General features: G+C 42.7%; 1 protein-coding gene across 1 annotated transcript in view; it reads right to left on the bottom strand.

Moving 5' to 3' along the window:
* uvrag (UV radiation resistance associated gene) overlaps nucleotides 1-24531 on the bottom strand; it is a 122124-nt gene that overhangs the window by 66471 nt on the left and 31122 nt on the right. Inside the window, exons 8-12 of the mRNA XM_061055937.1 lie at nucleotides 22747-22873; nucleotides 10123-10207; nucleotides 7049-7136; nucleotides 6155-6215; nucleotides 253-418 (exon numbers count right to left, since the gene is read on the bottom strand). Coding sequence (XP_060911920.1) covers nucleotides 253-418; nucleotides 6155-6215; nucleotides 7049-7136; nucleotides 10123-10207; nucleotides 22747-22873 — 527 coding nt within the window. The remainder of the gene's footprint in view (nucleotides 1-252; nucleotides 419-6154; nucleotides 6216-7048; nucleotides 7137-10122; nucleotides 10208-22746; nucleotides 22874-24531) is intronic.

Below are 24531 nucleotides of genomic sequence, written 5' to 3'. Positions count from 1 at the left end.
CATGTTTTTTGACGCCTGTTTGATGTTACACCGTAATCATCAAGTCCTGACGAGCCTGAGTAAGAGCTATAACCACAAGAGACTATCCTATTATTATTATCATGCATACAAATAAAACATGAATATATTTGTTGTTATGGAGAAGAAGAGTCATTTTTAGTGAGGAAGACAGACTCTGAAATACTTGTGATGAATGCACTTGTATCTAAAGAGAAACATATATATTTCTAAGTAAATATGGCGTGCACTTACTCTCTCTCCTTCTCGGTGAGTCTGTCAGTGATGGTGTCCTTGATGGAGGAGCGGGAACCCTTGTGGATCACCGGATACCTCAGAGGGACCTGCAGGAAGCACGAAATCATCAGGACCAGGTGCGACGTGTAACCCAGGGCAACTGCCACGCTCCCATCATCCTTTGCTGTGGGACAGAAGAAAAAAGAAAGAAAAAAAGAGAGAGGGTCCAGTCATCACATGTGAGATGGAGTTTCATAGAGCAGACAGAAAATGTTGTTAATCCACCCTGGGCTTTAAAAAGGGTGATCTACAGAAACAATCCAAAGCCATCGAGCCCGTAACGTTATGCAAATTCAATTCAAACCAGCAGCATTTCAATCAACAAAGAGTGAGTATTTCATTACATCAACATCTTCAAAGCACTCAGGCAGAGATGTGTTTTGTTTGAGATGGAGTTTCATTACATGGAAAAATAAGTTCTGAGTACATAAACATGTCCACATCTTGTGAATCCAAACAAAAAAGAAGAGCAAACATCCGACCAAAGACAGCCATGAAACCGAGTGTTCACAGGAAATAGGGCAGCGCATTCATGTGGGAAAGTGTTTTGAAAGTGATACAAAATGGTCATGCATCACGTCAAACTATCCCCTGTGATTCCAAAGAAGTTAACGAGTGGGAATCTGGACGCCTCTGTGAACATTTCTGACTGCGAGCTGTCTCGAGAAATGGTTTCAAGACAACTCCGCTAAGTGGTTTCACATTCTGTAGCAGCAGCAGGACACTGCTCGAGGCAGACACAAAATCACCGTGGTTTGTATCTCCATGCTTTGAAATAATAGGCTATGGCGATGCTGAGCGGTCGAATCTGTGGCTCATGATGTCTGCTTTTCAACTTAGTAAAAGCAGAGAGGAGAATGATGCAGAGCAGCCTTTCTGTGTTAAGTCCACAGCCACCAAAGCATCTGGAGTAAACAGCTTCCTGGCCCCAGGGGCTTATGGACCACACTAACAGGTCAACAAAAGGACGTGAAACTAGAAGTGACACCTCAGGGTGCAAACTGAGACCGTTCTTATGATGTCAGCCTGAGCTGATAGTGAAAGCTAAACGTAAAACTCTGAGGGGTCTTTAGTGAAGTACCACCGGGTTCCACTTTGACTTCTCAGTAGGATTAGGACTCAGACTGACCCTGACCCTGGTCTCTCTCTAAAAGGGGGAACATCCTCCCCTGTAGGCCTTTTGTACACAGACTTCAACACACACTCAGACACTTCTAAACTTCATCCGACTTCCTCAGGTGCAGACCTCACACAAACGAGAGCAGGGGTCAGTGATGGGGTAAAAACGGAGTCGTGAATAACCTTCATCTCTTTGCTTTCTGAGATTGAACAGCGCTTGTGCTTCACTTTGTGGTCACCCATATCTTTTGGTTTTCAAAGGGATCTTGAGGGAACGTTTCTTTTAAAGCGTAAAAGCATATTTAAATGAGGTATATGGCGATGAATGTTGGCTATCAACTGGACATCTGAAGAAGTCCTCAATGCAAGTGTCCAAAGCGTGTAAATGTGGGACGAGATCTTGGAGATGCCTTTGAATGTAAGGTGGATTCCTTTCACAAGCACCCAAGTTTTTGTTATTCCTGCGTGTGCATTTTCATATGAATCAATATTATCTATTTGGGATTTATTTGTTTTATCTTGTTTTTGCACGAATAAAGAACCAAAGATCACTACTGGAGACTTTCCAATACCAATACCAGGACTGGAAATGTCGTCAATATGACCCTTTATCACTAAGCAGTCAGCTACTGTTGTCTTAGCGTAGCTTAAAAATGACTTCTTTAAAGTGACTGATCATGTAATGACAGTAAACAAAAGTTCTGTACACACAGAGAGTAATATTTGTCAGCACCACACTGATAAAAAATAAAGCTTTGAGTTAAAACATGATTGCTTATCTGAGAGTCTTCAGGGGACGCAGGATGTCTGAGGGGCTGTGAACTGAGCTGACGCTAACATTAGCTTAGCTTGTCTTCAGATGCACTGCCTATTGTAAGGTTATGATAACTGTACTTTACATGTTCATGGATTAAAAGAAGCCACACAATCCACAGAGGTCTCCTCCTCTCCTGACCTTTTTCTTAACAGAAAGCAGACACATGTGGAAAACGAGTTATTCTCACATCTGTCTGTCTTTCTTATTATTCACAAAATAAACAACTGCAAAGTTGTTTTAGACTACTGGTATCATTGGAAGAACTGTTTTTGGATATGTAGGATAGACTGTAAATATTAATGGACCAAGCCTGAGTGATGTCACCTGTCTGTTCCTGCAGGGGGCTTTGGAGTCCCATCGATGGCGATCGCAATGATGGAAATTCTGTCTCAACCTAACTTTCAGTCAACCTAACGGGTTTTAAGCCTCCTGACAAACTGCAACATCGTGCCCGCCTGTCAATCAGGTCAGCCTTTCGCCTAAAAATACATATCGTATCTTACATTAAATCAAAACGGATGCGTTATAACCCCCCTATGGTCACACTTTCTATGTTAGAGGTGAATATTAATGACTACCTGTTCACTTTCTCTCTCTACATTTCCACACAACAAGTCAACTGACCATGAGGGAGGAGTTAGAAGTCGATGCATTAGGATGTTTTCTGTTAACTCCGCCCACTGCACATGCTCAGTCGTTACTCACTGCTAGGTGTCCGCCTATTCAGGGAGGGGAGGCAGAAGCAGACGCAGGCCGCCACCTTAAGGGAACAAGTGATCACTGCAAACACAAATGTGCTGTCTGTCACCAGTGTGCACTTCACTGGGCACTCTTAAAAGATGTTAACAGGTGGAGAGGGAGACAGCGGGGAGCGGAGGAGACAGGGAGCAGTATTTTTGAATTATGGCTTCAGAGGGCCGCGGGGTCTCACCAGCTGTGCGATGGGGGGGACTGAAGAATGTCGAGCGGACAGTGTGTTCTCACTATCAGACAAGTGCTGCACACCAAGTCTCAATCCTTCAATTCATCTCAGAGGTCATGAAGTCATCAAGTTCCGCTCGCTTGTGACAGCAAATCCCATTTATCCCGACACATACGGCGGGACCCTTACTCTAACCCTCCACGCCGACATGATAACAAGAGCTCTGTGGCTCCAACTGCCTGCTGACAAAATTTCTTTTTTTTTTTAACCAACAATGTGTTGCAAAATACCCTAATAATCACCAAGTGGTTTTTGTAGCTTTCTTCTCAACGGGATGTTGGAAGATCCAATCATCTGGGGACAAGACACTCAAAGGCTGTGGGATTACCGAACCACTTGTTGATTAACCGCCGAGTAGAATTCACACATGCGGCCCAAAAAGCAGAAAAATGCAAAACCAAAGTCATTTACTCTTTCTGCTTTCTCTGCTGGCATCTCAAGTCAACAATAAATCTTCATACTTTATGTTTCTTAGAGTCCAAATTCTTTCTAATGTTAAGAGCCATTGTTGACTCTGATGTTTTCAGTTGTTTTACACTTGGCTGTTTAATAGGGAGAAAAAGAAAACAATAATGGACGAGCTTACAGAGGTTTTTTTTCCTTTCCACCGTAACCTCTCCCCAAGTGTCCCTGTAACCGCTTTAGTGTTCACTCCACTACCAAACAGAGGTAAGCTGGTCCACTATCGTTGTTCTTTCTATCATTGTTCCTGCTACAGCGCACCTTGTATTACCCATCAACACGCCAGCTTCCATTCATAGTTTGTGTTTAATATGAAGCATAAACAATCTTCATACTTTAAGTTTCTTAGGGTCCACATTCTTTCTAATGTTTAGAGCCATTGTTGACCCTGATGTATTACAGTTTGCTGTTAATATGAAGCTTAAACAATTCATTCTCTGTTTTCTGTTCAGAGCCACACCAACAACCTATACCAGCCTGAAGCGACAAAATAGCATGGGATTAAAATGTGATTAAAAAAAATGAATGCGTTAATTTCAGACCTTAATTAATGGTGATTAACTAGTTAATGCTGAAGGCCACAATAAGCACTGAAGGAATCCCTAAAAGAAGCCGAGCACCTATGAAAAGATTACAGCATGTAGTAAGATCCTGTGTCCGCCTTAAGAGACTCGTCCTTTAAACACTACCGTATTCAGAGTTTAAATCAGTGAGTCTGTTTGTGTTAGAGAGGAGGACACCTCTGCACATCATTCTGCTTTCTGCAGAAACCACATGAACAGTGAAGTTAAAGGGTCATAGGAGAAATTGTAAAGTTTTGAGCTTGCCTTGGTGTTACCCTGCATTTCTCTGTGTACGATAACACATAATATAATATATAATATAATAATATAAAAAATAAAGGTGCAGAATTCAAACTGACACAATCAGAGCCAACTCTGGGTCCTGTCAGCTGATGATTCTGTTTTTAGGGAGATAGGATACTCATGTTCCTTTTTTAAATTTCTAGCTACAGCCTGGGTCCAACATAAAAGACTCTGAATGCCAAACTGGCCTTCCTGCAGTCCCGACCTGTCACCTGTTGCCCCCTATTGTTGAACAGCGGAAATCTGTTGAAAAAAATCTCTGCACACCTGAATGTTTGACAGGTGCGTTGGAGAAAGTTAAAACTTAGAGACAAAGCAAAACTAAGTATGCTGTCTCTCTTTATACTTTATGTATTTGATCAAAGTTTCGGTCTAACCGACTTTCATAAGGTAAAGGTCGGTGAGACAGAAACTTTGTATGATCTAATACATTTTTCAACATAAAGCAGGAAAGTGTGCGGGAGCGTTTTTTTTATCATCGAACAGCTGAAATCTGACATCAAGACCTTACACTTTCCAACATACAGAAACGTGTCTCCTCAGTTCCCACAGTGTACACAGTGATGTTAAAAAAGTGATACTACAGAGTGGTAGACATGACCCTGTCCCGACTTCTTTTAAAACGTGTTGCTGGCATAAATTCCATTTGGTTTCATGTCTTTCCAAAAACAATGACATCTTGCAGTTTCAATGTTTGATATTTTGTCTTTGCGCTATTTTCAATCAAATATGGGTTTTAATGTTTTGAAATCACATTCTGTTTTGTTTTTTTTAAGTTTATTTTGGGGCTTTTTTTATGCCTTTACTTAAAGAAAGGACAGTGGCTAGAGTCAGAAATCCGGGAGAGAGAGAGAGAGAGAGAGAGAGAGAGAGTGGGGTAAGACATGCGGGAAAGGAGCCACAGGTCAAATTTGAACCCGGGGCGGCCTGCTTGGAGGACTACAGCGTCCATACATGGGGCGTGTGCACTAACCACTTGGCTACTGGCGCCCCTTTTGTTGCATTTTACATCCCAACTTGTTAGGCAGTGGGGTTGTAGATCAGCGTGAAGTGTTTTCTCTCTGCTGTTACTACGCACAACAGGAATACTCAAACATCACTTTTTTTTTTAATTTCTCACTCCTCCAATTAAAAAAGAAAGACACATTCATGATGGCATGTGCGTGCTTACAAGTCAATCTTAGTTTAACAGCTTGTTACTACAAGACAGTCATTATCATCTCAGAGTATCTGAGGTCACACTGTTTCAGTGTCTTTAGTACGAGCAGAGTGAAGAAGACAGCCGTCCCCTCCCTGCTGATGATCACATTATGTCTTTATGTCTTTATGCATTCAAATTAATGACCTGTTATTATGAAGTTATGTCAGTTATACACATGAGAGACTTGGCACAGTATTTCAAATTACCACCTCCAGCAGCCAAACGCATGACATCATTACAAACCAAATGTATGAGCTCATCAGTGTTCAAACTGAGAAATGTTTAATTACTTTTAATCACCAAATGATTACACCTAACGACCTGGATTAAAGCTACACAAAAACATTTGTTCAGCATGATTACTACAGTTTATCCTCCTGTTACCTGAAAACACAAGCAGGCACATGACTTACCCTGGAAGTCTTCAGAGTTTGGCAGCTTCACTCCACAGATGATATAATCTGACTGATTAGCCTGTGGATGATAAAGAAGGACGTTAATTAAAGACGGTGATCCGGCTGCAGACACAGACACAAACAGTAGTGACACTAAATCATTCTGTTACTCTGTAGAGCTGTCAGCATGTCAAATATTTAGTTTGGATACTTAATGGTTTAAAAATACGGCGAATGAAATATCAGAGAAATATGTTCAAAAGTTTGACAGCTTGGACAGGAATCCCTTAAAACATTTAGTATTGTATCTAAGTGAGAGTGGATTTTTATGTCGCCGTTGCAGAATGAAGCTGTTTCCATTTTGAATCATGAAAGCAGTCAGTCTCAACATTTTCACATTGTGGCAAAACAGAAAACTTTGCTGTATCAGTTAAGTCCAAACCGTGATCTTTTCCTGAACCTTAACAAATTGTTAAAGTCTGAAAAACCAAAACTTGCACTTCAATTGCAAGTGATTGAAGTGCTGGCTTCTCTGACAACAATGCAGCAGCCAGTATGTCCTCCTTCTAACTTTAGACTCTGGTCCTGAATGCTCTGGATTTATTTGGACCAGAGAAGGTAGGCGGTTTTAAGACGTAGAAAGGTTTACAGACCGATGCAGAGCTGGCTAAACACTGAAGCTTCAGTGTCCACCACATGGCAACCTGCTTGAGAATCGACACCATGGAGGAGGGGGCCGGGATAAAACAGCTATCTACAATGTTTTGAATTTGGACTGCAGTACCCACTTTAAACACCAGGTGTCAGAGTTACATATCGCTCCTTTAAGCTTAAAAAAAGACTATGTTTTTTTTAAGTAGATGTTTCTCTGCAGTTGTGTTGTGCTGCAGTGCATCATCAGGATCAACTCACCACATCGATGGGGTAGATGTAGGAGAGCTCAGACAGGAGCTGACGACAGCGGAAGGTGAGCTGGGCGTTGGACTTCAGAAACTGCTCTCTGGGGGACACAAAACCAGACATGAGAATGACACGATTAGTGACCGGATGAGAGAAGGAGTCCAAAAAACTGCTGGACATGAGAAGTGGTGAGGCGTAGCAGCATGTAGAGAAAGAACAGAGGAGACAGAAGAGGAAGGAGTGTCGCTTGAAGGGAAGCACGGGAGCTGTAAAAATCATCCAGGCTGCTCCACAGGGACCCTCTGTAAGACCCAAAAGTCATTACAATGGTGAAAATATTAAACATTTAAGAGTTTTATTCAGCATAAAGATGTAATGGAGCAAGTTAATGTTGGTTCACAGAGGAAAATAGTGTTTTGGTTTTAATCTGGGCCTTGGAAGGATACACTTAAATGTATTCTTTTTCGCTTTTTCAGGAGTGCATATGTGAAAACAGCTTTAGAGCGTCATCTGTAAATAACTCATGGGTTTATATCTATTATAGGAGAGTTATTTCTAATTGAGCAGGCTATGTATACCCTGGTATGTCCCATCATTTAACCAGAGCACTCAGTGATCTTTGAGTACCAAAATCTAAATATTACTTATTTTATCTTGGACATCTTACTTATTTGAAACTTGTGTTATCATGTTTACAAGAATAAGAAAAAAGACACGGTCAGACGCTATTATTCCTCTTCCCAGAGGCTGTGGGTTCGAATCTGACCTCGGCCCTTTGCTGTATGTCATCCACCGTTTTCTCCTCCCAACATTTCCTGTCTCTCTTCAACTGTCCTGTCTAAGAAAAGGCAAATATAACTAGAATAAAAAATAAGAAAAGACTGGACTGGAGTGAAAACGTGGAATTTAAAAAGGAACCAAGGAATTACATCTTTCTAATTCCTGTAGCTGAAAAAAGAGTTTGTATGCTCAGGATGAAATACATCATTCCGGGATTTATGAGTTATTTCTACATTTTTTATGTGCAGTTATTTATTTTGTGCGGCTTCCACGGATGATTTTCTTCCTTTGTATGAGCGGTGTGTGAGATTGATGTCCTCTCTGTGGGTGTCCTGTACAACACTTACAGCATTACTGGAGGGTAACAGCCCATCATTTCATGCACATGAAAAGGGGTTTTGTGGGGGAAATGATGATTGAATGTGAAGCACCCTCCCATCTACGCTGCTCGCCTTTCACTTGGATTTCCTTTTTGGTTTTTCCTGCGGTTTGCCGTCTCTTATCGTTTCTCTCTGACAGTAAGCAGCTGCTTCGTACGAGTGAAAAAGGAAACAGATTTGTGTTTCATGTTCATTTGATCTATGATTACTCATCTGTCCAGCAGGCTTCGCCTTATCTGATTGGTTAAGCCCAGGGTGCCAGCTCTTCACAAACCCCCCCCCCCCCCCTTTTTTTTACAACATGCGTCAGTATGTCCCTCTTCAAACATTGAGTGGAACTCTTATCATCTGAGATATGAGAGAAGGCCACAACTATACTTAACCCTGTTTTCAATGTTTTAACTTCTTTTTATGTAAATCTCAAACTGCAAAAGCAAGACATACAATATCTCCATCTGAAAAAAAAGAGTAAGAAAGCATCACGGAAATGCTCAGACAAAGTTAAGATGTATTGGAATTTTAAAGTGGAAGAAGTATAATCTCAAAGCTCCTGTAAGGAACTGTACGTTTTTGTTCCACCCTGCAGACAACGCTGTATCTATTCTCTGCTGATCCTGTCCTCTTCATGCTCAGGTCGTGTTTTCTTTCAAATATCAAATCCTGCCTTCCTGTTACAGTAAAACATATCACTCATTGTGAAAGAAATGCTGCTTCCTCAGTGTGTTCATCTGACACCTACCCCGTAGCAGCATTTACAGGCTTTAGAGTAGAATTAATATAATAATTATACATTTTCTCCCTGATTTTCTGGTTTACTTTTTCAGTCATAACGAGGCATCAGAATAATTGTTTTGTCTATTTCCTTATCAGCTAAACACGCCTTACAGAAGTGAGGCAATCAACTACTCAGATATTTATTACATATGAGTGAGTTGCATGTGTGAACTTGAAAAGTAACATTTTAACTACCATTTTTCCTGTGAGTGAAACTGCAGCGTGAAGTCATGGAGAGTCGATATTAAAAAATCATCAGTACAATTCTCTGCCAGCAAGCAGAAGATTGGTGGCGGGGATGACCGGTGAAATCGTCGTGCACGTATTGAAGCTGCTTCATACTATTTACCGCTTGTAAATATGTCCATTACCACTCATTTGTTGATACTGTGAATACATCCAATTACATAGATCCCCCCTCCCGTCACGTCCCGTCCCAATAAGAAAGTCTCCTGTTGTAAGGTGCATATGTAAGCAGGAAGAATTCAGGGGCAGCCTGTCCTGAAACTTCATAGAAATGATCAGGAGTTCATTTGTGAAAAAGACAATACACTACAACTATATAAAGATAGCCTGACTGACGCATTTGGGCACCACATTGTGTGAAAGATTATTCCAAATGTTTCCCAAGCTAAAAGTTAAGAAAAGAAGTTGAATCAAATAGAAAGAGACATTTCCAAAAAAAAACATTGACGACAGAAATATTTCTAAAGAGAAGATGTTGGGCAGATGTACAACTGCCGGGGCTCATTTCCTGATTTTCTGTTAGCCTTCTCCTTTGGCCCCTGTTGGCCTCTCTGGGCCCCTGGTCTACTCTGTGTGCCTGCCAGGTACTTCTGCACAAACAAAGCTGTATCCAGGGCTGACACCCGCTCGTTCATCTCCCCGCAGGCCAAAGCAAACAGAGGCCAACAGCACAATGTGCAAACTTTCTATTGAAAACACATAAATATGAAGCACCCAGCGATTAAATATCTCTTTGTTTTTTTTTAAGAGCAAGGTGGGAAGCCGGCAGCGGGGGCGCAGTCTCATCACATTTGAGTCTTATCATTGAGTGAGCTTTGGCTGACGGGAATGAATGCATTTGAAAAAATGTGTTTTTTTGTGTGCAGAAATAAAGTGATAGTTAATTACAGGTTCGCACATTCATACCTCTTGGCGGTGCATTCCTTCTGCAGCTTGGTTAAGGATTCTTTCTCCTCCTTCAGAGTCTCGTGTTGAGCGGAGAACGCTTCCTCTGGCAGAGACAGAAAGACAAAAAAACAACTGTAAATTATCAGGTGTGTTCTCTTCTGCCACATCTCAGCAGCCAGGTGGGCTCGCGTTTGGTCGCCTGCCATCCACCGTTAAACATAAGCAAGATCAAACAGCTCTTTTGATGAGGCCTAAACCATTTCCTTTTGACACCACATAAAACCAGACAACATATGTATGCAAATTACAGGATTTAGTCAGACGCTGTAAATACAGAGCCGGGCAGATCAATAAAGTCAGACAGACAAGTGACAGTGATGATACAGCGTGTGGAAGTTGTGGAGCTGCCATATTGGCAAGCTCACAATACCTCAGTGTTGCATAAAACCGGAAAGATAAAAAGTGTAATTTAGGGTTGTACCTGAAGGTTTTCTCTCATCTCTCAGCATCACATTGTGGCTGGATGTAACAGAAATATGATTTATGACTATTTAATGTTAACTTACACACAAAAACAAAAATGATCTCCAATATCTGTCAGGATTTCTCTTTTTTTTTTTTAAATCACTGAATTCAACTTTGAAATGTCCAATGGTTTTATATAAGAACAGTTGGAACATAAGATCTGCACTGTAAGGTCAACATGTGAGAGATTCAGATGAACAAGATTCTGGACTCTTTGGAAGGAAGAGGAGAAAGTTGTTTCTTATTTAAGCTTTGATCTTTGTTTGAAGCCTGAGGAGGGAAAATATTTAGATAACTGTATGTGAATTGGAAGAATTAGGTCTGTCCACAACTCAGAAGTCTTTGGGAGGGTCGCATGGCACGCCCCTTGTTCTATTCCCTTTCAGTTATGAATCCCATGTAAAGGAGCCTGCATGATTGTCATATTTTCTCTGTAGGACACAGCTCATGTGTACCATCATAACTTAATACAGAAAAGTGGAGGAATGTGAAATAAAACCAAAATGCACGTTGTTTGATAATAACCCTGCTCTTTTAAATTTGCTATCAGCTCCTCTTCCAGATAAACCTACGCTGGAGTTTATCTGCATTCTTCTATTCAAAGTTGAAAGTAAATCTTCAACAATATCGATGTAGTGTGAGAGAGCTCAGAGCGCACCATCCAAAAATCACAGCAAATAAAACGTTATCCACATTTTTTTTTAAAGGGGATGACAGCAGCTTGCAGCAAAGTTTGTTTTTTGATCAATCAAGATCAAATCATATGTGTGATGAGACGGATCAGGACCTGCTTTTTATCACCTCCATGCCGCTCACACTGACACCGTGGGGGTTGATGATAGATTATACCTTGCCAGAGAGTCAAAGGCGGGAGTGAAGGTACTCAGGTGTATCTCCGGCAGATGAGTGGGGAAGAAAGATAGTGTGAGACGCGGATGAGAAAGAAAGATGAGAAAGGCCATCTCTCTGTTGTGAATGACGACTTGAAAACATATCTGGGCCTGATTTACACTCCGGCTTTTATGTAATGCCCAGCTATTTCAGAACTGTTCAATCCATCTCCTCATCCTTTAATCCCTCTGACCTGTTTCACTTTGTATCCCTGGATTTAAAAACAAACTACAGTGAGTACTAACAGAATGCATCCTGGCTATTTGTGTGATGATACATAGTGTTGGCTGCAGGATCCAGAAAGTGTGGTGGCTTAGTTAGGGCTGTTACATCTGATATGAAACATGACCCAACAACAAACATGTCAGGGAACCTTTTCTGTTTTTGGACATCATAAAGTGTACTTAAAGGTTCCTCGAGCTGAAGACTTTGCTGGATCTGTGTGATTCTGAAGGATATGGGAAAATTCATGAAATCAATCTGCTCGTTTTACAGGTTTGTTCAGACTGGCCTGACCTTAGCGACCTCTGTTTAAGAGCAGGAGTGTTCAAGGATGGGTCAGGTCTAGAGCTGAAATGTAAATGGGAATTTAAAGGGACACTCTTACCCATTTAAAATATCATCCACGCACAGTGTGAACCAATAAAGCAATGAGCTAGCTGCTGTCAGAATGGGCTTTTAAATATGGACTTTAATGGGGATTCACAGACTTTTGCAGCCAGCCTCAAGTGGACACTCGAAGAACTGCACTTCCACTTTTGCATCAGATGTTACTGCCTGTTTACTTGTGCTCTTTGGTTTAGGATGTACATCGACATCAGGTCACAAGAGAATTCCCATATTATTACTCCATGGTGATATAGACCTTAATACAGACTCTGACAGACACTTTAATTTTAGCCTTCCACAAACGGTTACATCCGGCTAAAAGACTGTTGTTCCATCAGGTCTGCTCCCTGACAATCTGCCTCTCTCAGAAATAAGTCGGTGTTTGTTTTAAGGTCCGACAGGAGGATGTAGACATGTAGAAGCTGGGCTACTGCTGCTAAACGATCTTAATGGTGATAGCTTCAATATGAGACCTTTCCTCTGAGGTGACAAATACCTCCACACACCACACCGTCACAGAACGGTGCTGCCTACACTTGAGCAACCCGACCACTGACATTTATTGGTCGTGAGCCCTCGCTCTGTTACCGAGCGTGAGAATAACTACCGCTCCTAAGTACAATAAACGCCGTTCATGGAGCTGATTTATGTCGTCTGCTCAAGGTAGAAGGAGGGAAATTAGACAGGAGGAAATTGTGACAAGAGTGTGACCCCACCAAAACCCGAACCCATTAATTCTGAGGGGAGGAAAGAAAGACTTTAACTGTTAATTCACAGCTGTTACTAGGAAAAAAAAACCTGTGGTCATGGTCGTATGTCCTCGGTTATGGATTGCGCAAAAGATATGCAGAGGACTTTGTGTAAGCATGTGTGCGTTTGCAGAAGTGAGAAACAACAAGTCTACACTCCTGCTATGATTTCACTGTAAATCAGCAGGTAGTGAGCAGCTAGTCGTTAACCTGTCGTCAGGATGATACCCAGTGCTGATGTTTCTCAGTGTGTTTTATGCAAACACTGTCCGGGGTGGCAGAGAGGGAGTGCGTAGACATGAACAGAATAGACCTCAGAGGGTGAGAGAGTTGCTTCACAAAAACGCCCGAACTTTCATCTCAGGTTTATCTGCAGAGCCTCACACCTGCAGGGCCCATGTTTGGGTTGTCTGGGCCCCTTGTTTTCAGAGAGGGCCTGTCTCCTGGGAATAACAGGTTGATAAAAGGTTGTTTGCTAGCGGGCGCTCTGACTGTGTGAGGGATGGGAAGACCACACAAACAGGTACAGATGGGATCGTAAAAGACAGGCCTCCAACACAATTTAATTTATAAATTCCATATGTTTTCAGACTCAAATTTGAGTGCCTTTTTTTTTAGATTTTTCAGACCATAATTGATGTAAGAGTTCAAATATTTGTGGATGCGTATTGTGTTACCGTGAATCTAACTCCTGTGAAAAAACACAACACAGAAAACTGTCGACACCCCAAAAAAGCTGTTTGGAAAAAAAGCTAAATGAAATGCTAAAATTGCATTTGTAACACACAGAAAGTGTCGTACAATATGCCGTGTTCTTACACATTTTATTACTAAAGCTGTCAATAAAACTTCCATAGAAACCTGTCTCTAATACGAACAGGAATAATTCAACAAATGAAACACTCGCCTCTAATCGAATCACCATAAGAATCACTTGGGAACATAAATCATCCGTCCTCAGCCTCCAGCTCGTCTGATTAATAATCTTCATGACTGATGAGACTCATTTTGGTTCTTGAGGTTTATGTGATGGACAAACCAATAGAGTCTCCAGAGAGAAGTAGCCATAACTGGAATCAAATCATGTGTTTCCAAAGAAAGAAGGATGAAAGATGAGATTCGGATGAAACAAACACGTTTTGGTGCCAATCTAAATATAATCAGACACAAAATCAGCTGCCGTATGAAATACTGTAAACACTTGTCTCCGTGAGGAGCCTGTCTAAAGGGTTTTTTTTTTTTCCGATGGAGAAAGAAATGAATTTGAGAAGGCTGATTGGACGAGTCAAACAACAAGCCGGAGGTAGAGCAGAGCTCAGCAGCATATGGCTTCTGAGTTACAGTGTGGGAAAAAACAACACGATTTCAACACAGCCCCATTCAGCCGCAGAATTCCAATTTATCCTGCAATACCTTTTCTTTTTTTAGCAGCTGAAGGATTATTTTCTTCTGTTTCTTAATAAGCACTTGTCCAGTCTGGAAAGAAGCCATCAATGAGGTGCAGAGAAGGAGAGCAGTGAGTTCTTTTGGCTGCAGACCGGGTGCTGACAGGTAAAGAGGCGAAGGATTAACTGCCTTTTTTTTTGTAGGATTGCAGCACAAAGAAAACTTCTCCCTGAAACCCTCTTAGTGCTATCCTTTGTGTGAGTTTGTGTTTGTCTGCATGCATGTACACACCACATGCTAATTATTACCCATCCTCACTACCATGGTGGAGGTTTTAGAAGGTGCCCCGCCTTTTGGCCAACAGCTGAAATATCCACAGAGGACTAGTCACCTCCACAACAAATCAACCTGGAGATTTAAAGGAAGAATGTGCAACATTTTACACATACATACAGCAGAAATCAAGTATATCCTCTGTAAAAGCTTGAGTCCTGCTGGCTCGAGTCATGTGCAATATGCAATGTGAAGCTACGAGCTAACTAAAGTGTGCTAACAGTAGCCCGCTAACACGATGCAGGCCACAGGTAATGGCAGCTTGAGCCGAGGATGATTTTGTCCGCTGCTTGCTTTAAAGTCCTCCAAGTGAATGTGAGGGAAAGAGGGTTGGCGGTGTCTCACTGGAGGAGACGGAGGTTCAGCATTAAAAAAAAAAAAGAATAACAAGTTCACACAAAATCGTTCTCTCTTTGGTGCCTATAGGAGGCTAAGCAGCGATGAGCCCAGGGGGAGGGGCTTAGTTTGAATGTTGTGTTTACAAGCTGAAACAAACACTTCTTCTAAATTGATATCCCTTTCAAACATAAAGAAAGTATTTGTCTGAAAATTAAATGTCACATGATGAGTGTGCTAATAGAAAAGAAGAGCAGTTCTCTCCTGAAGGTACGATATTGAATTTATCCCATAAGACAACTACAGTATTTATTAATTAGAATAAACATGGACTGCTCTTTTGTCGTACTATCTCTGGGCAAAATCTCGGACACTCTCATGTCCCACGATAAATATCTCTATAAAGTCCTACTGACTGCATAAAGGCCGTGACATGGAGGTGGCTGCAGGTAGACCCGCCAACAAAGGACGACTGGACTGCAAATGTCAATTAAATGAACTGCATGGAGAGGCGGTCTGGAAGAAATGTACTGTACATAATGTGACCCACTGTAATTGAAAGATCTTGTTATTTTTGCACTAATGGCACATGAACTTTAGGTTATTTACATAACCCCGGTTCTCTGAGTAGCATGAGTGAGTGTCTCACTATGGGGAACGCCTCCTGTGTGACCTCGTCAGAAGCTTAATAACACTACGCCAGCCCTCATTGGCTGGCAAGGATGACGTCTATGTCTGGAGGGGAGGGGACCCTCCCCCTATATAATAGGCAGGCATAGCGTCAGCCGTCATTCAAACAAGCTCACCTTTTCCTCGCTTCCATAGCAAGGAGGGTGGTCTGGTGAGACACTCACTCATGCTACTCAGAGAACCGGGGTTATGTAAATAACCTAAAGTTCTCTTTCATAGCATTCGTTTCATGTCTCACTATGGGGAAAATACTGGCTCCCGTATTGCCAGACAAGCCTGATATGAAGACAACTGTCCCCAGTGGACCTTCTCACAAAAGGGAGCCACGCCCTAAGAAGAAACCGAACTGAGGACTGAATGTGCCATGGTTGGCGCCATGACATCCAATTTATAAAATCTAGCAAAAGTGTGGGGTGATGCCCAGCATGCTGCGGCACACACCTCTTGAATAGAGACTCCTTTAAAGAGAGCCCATGAGGTTGCTAGCCCTCTGGTGGAATGTGCCCGTAGGCCTGCAGGGGGCTGGAGGCCCTTGCTAGTGTAAGCCAGAGCAATAGCCCCCACAATCCAGTGGGACAGACGCTGTTTGGACACTGGCTTTCCCATGTGTGGGTTTGCCCAAGACACAAACAGCTGGTCGCCCTTCCTGAAACTCTGGGTCCTTTCCAAATAAATGTGCAGTGCACGGACAGGGTAAAGAGTATGCGGACGCCTGTGTTCCTCAGAGGAAAAAGGCAGGGGGTAAAAGGCAGCCAGCTCTATTGAAGAGCAAGTGCCCATAACCTTGGGTATGAAGGCAGGGTTAGGCAGTAGACTGACCCTGGTGTTCCCCGGGGAGAACTTAGTACATGCACGATGCACAGAGAAAGCATGTATCTCACCAATGCGTTTAGCTGAAGCTAATGCCAGCAATAATGCCACTTTCAGAGACAACATCTTCAGCTCCACCTGTTGCAAAGGTTCAAATGGGGAGCCAGAGAGAGTATCCAGTACCGTGGGGAGATCCCACGATGGAGCTAGTGGTCTGGATGTAGGCAGTTTCCTCCTAGCACCCTTCATAAATTGACACACCAATGGATGTTGACCCACAGTCCTCTCATCAAAACCAATATGGCAAGCCGAAAATAGCTGCCAGATACACTTTGATGGTTGAGAAAGCCTTACCCTTCTCTATAAGGTTCTGTAAGAATGACAGAATCACTGCCACATAACACTGAAAAGGAATAGCCTTTACTCTGAGCAAAAGCTTTCAAACACACGCCACTTATGCTCATACAACTTCCTAGTTGAAGAGGCCCTGGCGCACTGAATAGTATCAATAACACTGTGGTGGAGTCCCACCACATTTAGATTGAACCACTCACGGGCCAGGCCCACAGGGCCAGCCTCTCTGGGTGAGGGTGAAATATCTCTCCCTGCGCCTGAGACAGTAGGTCCCTGCGCACTGGTAACGGCCACGGTGGGCCGGACAGGAGTTGAAAAATCTCCGCCATCCAGTGCTTTCCTGGCCAATGTGGGGCTACCAGAATCATCGACAGGGCTCCTTCTCTCACTCTGGCCAGAGTGGGAGGAATGAGTGCTACTGGTGGAAAGGCATACAGGAGGGTCTTCGGCCACTTGTGTGCCAGTGCATCCACTCCCAGCGGGGCTCCCTGATCTCTCAGAGAGAAAAACATGGGGCACTGAGCATTGTCCACTGTAGCATAAATGTCCACAGTTTCCTGACCGAATCGTGACCAAATCTGCCTCACTACCTCGGGGCGAAGCTTCCAGTCTGCGTACAGCGGGTTGCCCCTGGATAACAGATCTGCCCCGTAGTTCAGAATGCCCGGCACATCTCAGAAACAGCAGGTGTACACTGCCCCACACTATCAGTCTGTGTGCCAGTGTGTGTAACTGGGGGGACCTCAGCCCGCCCTGTCTGTTTACATAGGCCACCACGGTAGAATTGTCCATTCTCACCAAAACATGATGACCCTTTAGCCACGGGAGGAAATGTTTCAGAGCCAAGTGAACAGCCAGCAGCTCCAGACAGTTTATGTGAGCAGAGCGCATGCGAGAGCCCCATTTCCCATTCACTGTTCTTCCCTCGTGAGTGGCCCCCCAGCCCAACAGAGAGGCGTCTGTCGTGATCACCTTCCTGTTGTGGACAGTTCCCAATCTGACCCCTTGAATGAGGAAAACTGGGCTCCTCCATTGTCTGAGAGAAAAAGAGCAGTCTGCAGTGACCCTCATACGACGGTGATCGTCGCGGTGAGGGTCTAGTCCCAGAGAAGCCACCCAGCGCTGAATGCCTCTCATGTACAGACATCCCAGAGGTATAGCCACCACAGAGGAGGCCATCAGGCCTAAGAGCCTCTGGCACTGTCTGAGGGTAACTACGTCGCCCCTGCGAAAAAGTGCCAGACATGCTTGCATCATCTGCACTCTCTCTGGGGACAAAAAGGCCTAGGCCTGGACCGAGTCCAGGGTTCAGATTAAATACTATAAAAGGTGTTCACATTTTTGATTGCTTAAAAGCCAGTCCTTAAAATGGTGGGTGAATGTATGGTGGGAGGTGCAATTTCTAATCTCCACTGGCAATTGGTTCCATAAATTAGAGGCTCTCACAGAGAAACATAATTGACCAAAGGAGCAGGACCTAAGAGGGACTACACAGTCCCCTCTTAGGGCAGACCTTGTGGTTCTGCTGTTGGAGTTTTTCTGCTGTATAAAAGTGCAGAGTGGTGGGGGAGCCTTGCCATTGATAATCTTAAAAATTAGGCATGCGTCAGTGTGTTTTAAAATATTTTCCCAGCTGAGCAAGTTATATTTGTCAAGGATGTAACAGTGGTGGTAAAGCTTGGGTTTTCTGTCCAAAACTTTAAGCGCTTGTTTGTGAAGTGATAAGATAGGCCTTAATGTTGTGCTATTCACCTGGGTCCAGCTCGTCATACAATATGTTAAGTGGGGAATGATCATAGCATTCATGTAGAGCTTTGCTACAGGTGTTGTCAAACAGTTCCTTATATATCTAAAGTTGGCAAGATTGTATTTGGTTATTTGCATTACCTTGCTCACCTGGTTTTTGAAGGATAGAGTAGTGTCAAGGATAATACCTAGATATTTAAAATGTGTAACTGTTTGAATGACCTCCCCAGACACATAGACCTTGGGATCACAGTGAGCTACAGTGTTAGTCTTGCTAAAAAACACACAGACTGTCTTTTTTACATTGAGATACAACTGTGAGTGAGCAAGCCATGTACCATTGTATCACTGAGTTTGGCAGCAGCTTGGGCTTTGGTTTTTGCATGAACATAAATTACTGTATCATCAGCATACATCTGAACCTCACATCCAGTGCAGACTGATGGCAGGTCATTTATATAAAGGCTGAACAGAATAGGGCCCAGGATAGATCCCTGGGGTACACCCAGTTCATGTCTCACCACTAACCCTTACACACTGAACTCTATTTGACAGATATGATCTCATCCAGTCAATTACATTGGTTGAGAAATTAAAATAAGACATTTTGTGAATGAGTATTTGATGATTGACAGTGTCGAAAGCTTTTTTAAGATCTAAGAAAATTGCTCCAACTATGCCTCCTTTGTCCATTTTTGATTTGATGTTTTCCACAAAAAAACAATTTGCTGTCTCAGTGGAGTGATTGGCTCTAAAGCCGAATTGCATGGGGTGTAGTGTAAAAGGACTACTGTTAAGATGCTTAGTCAATTGCTCAGCCACACATTTTTCAGAGATCTTAGACATGACGGGTAAAATACTAATCGGCCTATAGTTATTCATATCAGTTGTGTCCCCAGATTTATAGACTGGAACAACAATGGCTGACTTCCAGTCCTTTGGGAATTTTCCCTCCTTAAAAGAGGTGTTAATGATTTTAGTTACTGGCCCTGTGAAAGAGGCAGCATGTTTCTTTAAAAACATAGAATCCAATCCAAATATGTCTTTTGATTTGGAATTGTTAATAGAAGTAATTATATACTTAACTTTGGATTCAGAAATCTCTGTCAGAGTGAAAACTGGCTGTGTAATATCAATTGGTGTATGAGTATAGTGGACGACTTTGAGGACTATGTATAGTCAGCCTCACAGATTTGACAAAATGGCTCTTAAAAACAGTCACTATTTCTGCTAGTCCCTTAGATCTCCAGCTGCTTTGTTACTTTATTATGTCCTTTCCCTGTTAGTTTATGCAGACAGTCCCAGATTTGTTTATGATTTCCCTTAGCGTCATTAACAAAGAAGTTAGATTTAGCTGCCCTGATTTCCTTTGTTACTCTGTTTCTAAAGGACACAAATATATGCCTGTCAGTCAATGACTTGGACTTAAGAGAGTGCTTCAGAGCATTATCTCTCTCCTTCATTAATTTCCTTATATCACTAGAAATCCAGGGGAGGGTGTATCTATTATTCCCTTTAGATTTGCCTTTCTTAAGGAATTGTTTTGTTATTTATTTATTTATTTTTTGTTTTGGATTGTGGACACGAGGACATTTGTGTCAGTATCAACATCTACACCAGCTATGATTTGGTTCCAGTTAATGTTTTTAATTTCCCTGTCAAATTCATCAATATCACGCTTAGGTATTCTTAATTGGCTAGATTTGGTGTTGGGTTTCAAGTGGAAGCGAGATTTAGTGAGCTTTCTGGCTATAAGACTAAGGTTATGGTCAGACAGACCAGTGACCATATTGAAGGATTTTGTCACCCTTTCAGGTTTGTTGGTGAATATCAAGTCAATTTGAGTTTTTGAGGATGAGGTTATTCTAGTGGGCCCTTTAATTAGTTGTGTGAGATCAAATTTCTTTGAGACCCATTGCAGTGCCTTATTAGTGCCTTTGTCCTCCCAATTAACATTGAAGTCACCCATTATTAGTATTTCCTGCCCTGAGCTGCATTCCCTTAGCACAGTTTCAAATTTGTCAAAGAAAATAGCTTTTGCAGATGGAGGTCTATATACTCCAATGAGAATGAAAGACATCTGTGGTGATAGGCTAATATTAAGACAAATATGCTCAAGCTCATTCTCAACTGAGCAATGAACCTCTTTACATGATATATGGTCTTTGATGTATAAAAGTAAACCCCCACCTCTGCCAACAGCTCTATCTTTCCTAAAAGCATTATAGCCAGGAATATGTAGGGCTGAGGATGGGGAGTTTTTATTCAGCCAAGTTTCTGACAAACATAAAAAGTCCAAGTTAGAGTCCGTTAGAATATGTTTTATTTCATCACTTTTGGGAACAAAACTGTGGATATTCAAGTGACCCCCCAGCAGACCACTGGGTTTAACTTGAGGGTCCCACAGCACTTTGGCATTGTTCACTGTTTGAAAAAGGTTGACTTTTCGCAATTTTTTAATTGCTGGATTTAATCCTGTGGCTTTCCGTTGAGTAGCGCTGACTCCTGTTCTGAGAGGATTTTTGATTGGCCCACGCTTACCTGGACCACCGAGAGTGTTGACAGGAAGAATGGAGTTTGTTGGTTTGAGATCGACTGGTTGTGTGCTGCCTGGGAACTGGGCAATGATCACCCTTGACGAGGAGATTCTTTGAGCCTTGTCGGGGAAGACCTGGGAGTCGTCCGTGTGGTGGATTTGCTGCTGTGCGACCTCCCCGGGGATTAGCGAGGATGTACACCGTTTCAGCGATCGCGGCTCTCCCTCTTCCTCCTTGCCAGACAGCCCCCGTGACCTTTGTTGCCGAGGTAGAAACACGGGGAAACGCCATCCTTGCGACGCTCCCGGGCAGAGCACCAGCTGCCCCGCTGGTGCAGACGCCAGCACACCTGGTACGATCCACGGACACACACCGCCATCCCCGCTCACCGAGATCCCCGCAACGCTGGACGCCACGTCCCCGGCAGACTGCAGGCCCCCCATGGCACTCAGGTAGAAGGTGCTGTTACTCCTCCTAGTTGTGAAAGCGGTGCAGGTACCATCTTCTGCAGGTTGGTTTAGCAGGCCGGGACACTGATGAATGTCTCCAGATAGTAAGAGGCAGATGGCAATTATCAGCGTGTGGCTTTGTTGTTTTTTGGACACAGTCCTGGCGGGTTTTGTTACCCGGTTGTAGAGAGACGGGTAAACAAACGTCATGGCTATGACGTGTCTCCCGAAGCCGAAATGTTTGTTTACTTGACTTGTGTGGAGGCTTTTCAGATCAGTGGCATGGATTGGCTTTTTAGCATCGCTGAAATATTTGTGATCTTTTAAAAACAGCCCGGTGTCGATAGGCTTCAATATACTTGTTAGCAACACATATACCAGAAGAGCTCCAACTACACCTGTCCTGCCAGCTGCCGCCATTTTCCTCCTCACACACACTATAACAGAAAAAATCAAACCGGTATTGCTACCTTTATTGATAAGTGGAGTATTGCTACTTTGAGGCTAAAGTGTTGCCACTAGCAACACTTTAGCCTCTAGAACTAGCTTGAAAGAGTATTGCTACTGCTTCAGGAACTAGTGACACTGTACGACCAGCAAAGCGCCCAGCGACCGAGTTGTGCGCTCAGTCTGCGGACAGTTCAGCTTAGCTTAGTTAATACATCATCCTTGCCAGCCAATGAGGGCTGGCGTAGTGTTATTAAGCTTCTGATGAGGTCACGCAGGAGGCGTTCCCCATAGTGAGACACGAAACGAATGCTATGAAAGAGAACCCCCTTTATTTCCTACTGCCCTCTTTCTTTTTCTTGTTTTAAGCACCAAAAAATACAACCTTGTGTTCATGATCATTAACCCATCATCCATGTCCATCATCAGAGACACTTACACATCCTGGTCACACCATGTTAACCCCCCCCCCCCCCTTGGCAGGGTTAGTATTTTGTACATTTGAGGTTTTGGAATTTGTATATTTCTATATTTAAGCCAAGGCTTGCTCCAATAGTATTTCTTTGTACTTAGAAAAAGTGATGATTGAGATAAGATATCTTTATTGTCACTGTACGTGTGAACAATGATACCAGGTCACACCATGAACCCTGCCTCATCATCATCATCATCATCATCATCATCATGAGTGGAAATCTCTCCCAACAAGTAAACATGTATTGAAGTGAAAACAGGCTGAGTTTATTTTCTTCATGTTACATATGCACCTGTTGGCTTTACCTTTTTTCTGAAGCTGTGCCTGCTCCTTCTGCCTCAGGTCGATCTCCCTGCCGAGCGCCTTCCTCTGCCTCTGTAGCTCACTCCGTAGCACGGCTATGCGCAGCTGCATGCACTCCCGCTCTTTCTTCTGCTCCGATCAAACAGAGGGAGAATGGTATGGAGAGAAAACAGAGAGAGGACGAAGAACAATATTTAATATGTGGTCACAGCAATTTTTCCGTGTTTATTTCTCTTCATAAAGACCCTGAAAATCCGACCAACTCCTGCAGGTTTTTGCAGGCTGATCCCGTGTTGCACTCGTATAATGTACTCGTACTCCACTGTCAACAACTAATGACAAGGAAGACGGAGAATGATTTGGCTCTTCCAAACAACCCGCTGAGCCCTGAGATCAGTGCTACAGGTGAAAAGGTTTAGTAATGACCCTGAGTCATGGGAATGGCTGGTGAGGACTTAACTGGTATGAAGTTATGGCTGTTAACATGCAAGCTCCGACAGGATGTGGAGAGATGAGGCTGAGTCCTGACGGCCGGCACAGGCAGAGCTCCAACACTTTGGTGTTTTTAGGGGCCGAGCAGCACTATGCTTGTATTTGTCAATGTTGTTCTTCTTCTTAAACATAAATTAACCAAACTTAACACAGTCCTATGCTAAACTTCCTCAACGAGCAATGTGTGCTGATAGTCCTGATGCTTGGGAAATGCAACCGCTGAGTGTTTTCTACTTTGAAACACACATAAAGGATCAATTCAATGTGCTGCGACTTCACAACTTTCACCAAAATGCATCCAAAGAAGGCGCAAATGATCAGACGCTTTATGACAGCAGGAGTCTTGAAGTCCATGATTCTCTTTTTCACACGAAACATTGAAACTTATTGAATTCTGTTATCTTTTGCTCAGTTGATACCTACAGTATCTTGCTGTTATGCATCTTCAGACTTTCCTCCAAAATCTATCAAGACAGTTTGATCATAAATTGGTCCAACCGTGGATCAACATGTTATATTAACTGAACAAAGACAACAAAATCTTGCTTAATAAATCTCCAAGAGGCTTGTCTCATTGGATGCTTTGGGCCAGATGTGGCTATAGATTTTCGAGCTAAATATATTTATGACTGTGATGGATTTTGACAAAGATGGCTTGACTTTTCCTGGCTTAACTTGTTATTTCATGTCTTTTTTAATATACTATAGTCATGTATCTTGTATTCTGTATGGCTGCTCATTGTTGGCTGTAAACTTTGTTGACTGTGCTGCTCTCTGTCTTGGCCAGGAAAACCTTCGGAAAATACATTTTTAATCTCAACCACTTTTTTCCTGGTTACATAAAAAAAGGTGTTGATGATAGTAGATGCAGACAGGTTAATATCTAAGAGGTCTTAAAGACTGTTTATTTTTCCAGTATTTTGTATTCCATCCTTGTGTAAACTCTGAAGATCAGGTGAAGTGTGTTTTTACAAAATAAAAATTAAGACATTTTAGGTGCAGAAATAAATACCTCTTGATAATTGAATGTCTGAAACTAGTTTTAAGTCTGGCTTTAAATGCATGGATGATGTCTAAGTCAAAGCCATGAATGGTTTGCATTTGTAGGTAGATCAACAAGATCAGTACGTATGCTTGGTGGATGAGGTTGTACTGCGTGGATTAGAGATGATTAAATAATCATGGTGCTCCTTTGTTTGTTATTGTTTTTCTCATCTTGCACCTCTTTTGTTGACTGCCCCAAATGTTCTGCCATGCTACCCTCTGCAGCTTTGCAAAAAAGTGTGCAGTCTATT

The sequence above is a fragment of the Labrus mixtus genome, chromosome 14, assembly GCF_963584025.1.
Source record: "Labrus mixtus chromosome 14, fLabMix1.1, whole genome shotgun sequence".
NCBI lineage: Eukaryota > Metazoa > Chordata > Actinopteri > Labriformes > Labridae > Labrus > Labrus mixtus.
This window is presented reverse-complemented; position numbering and strand designations above follow the sequence as displayed.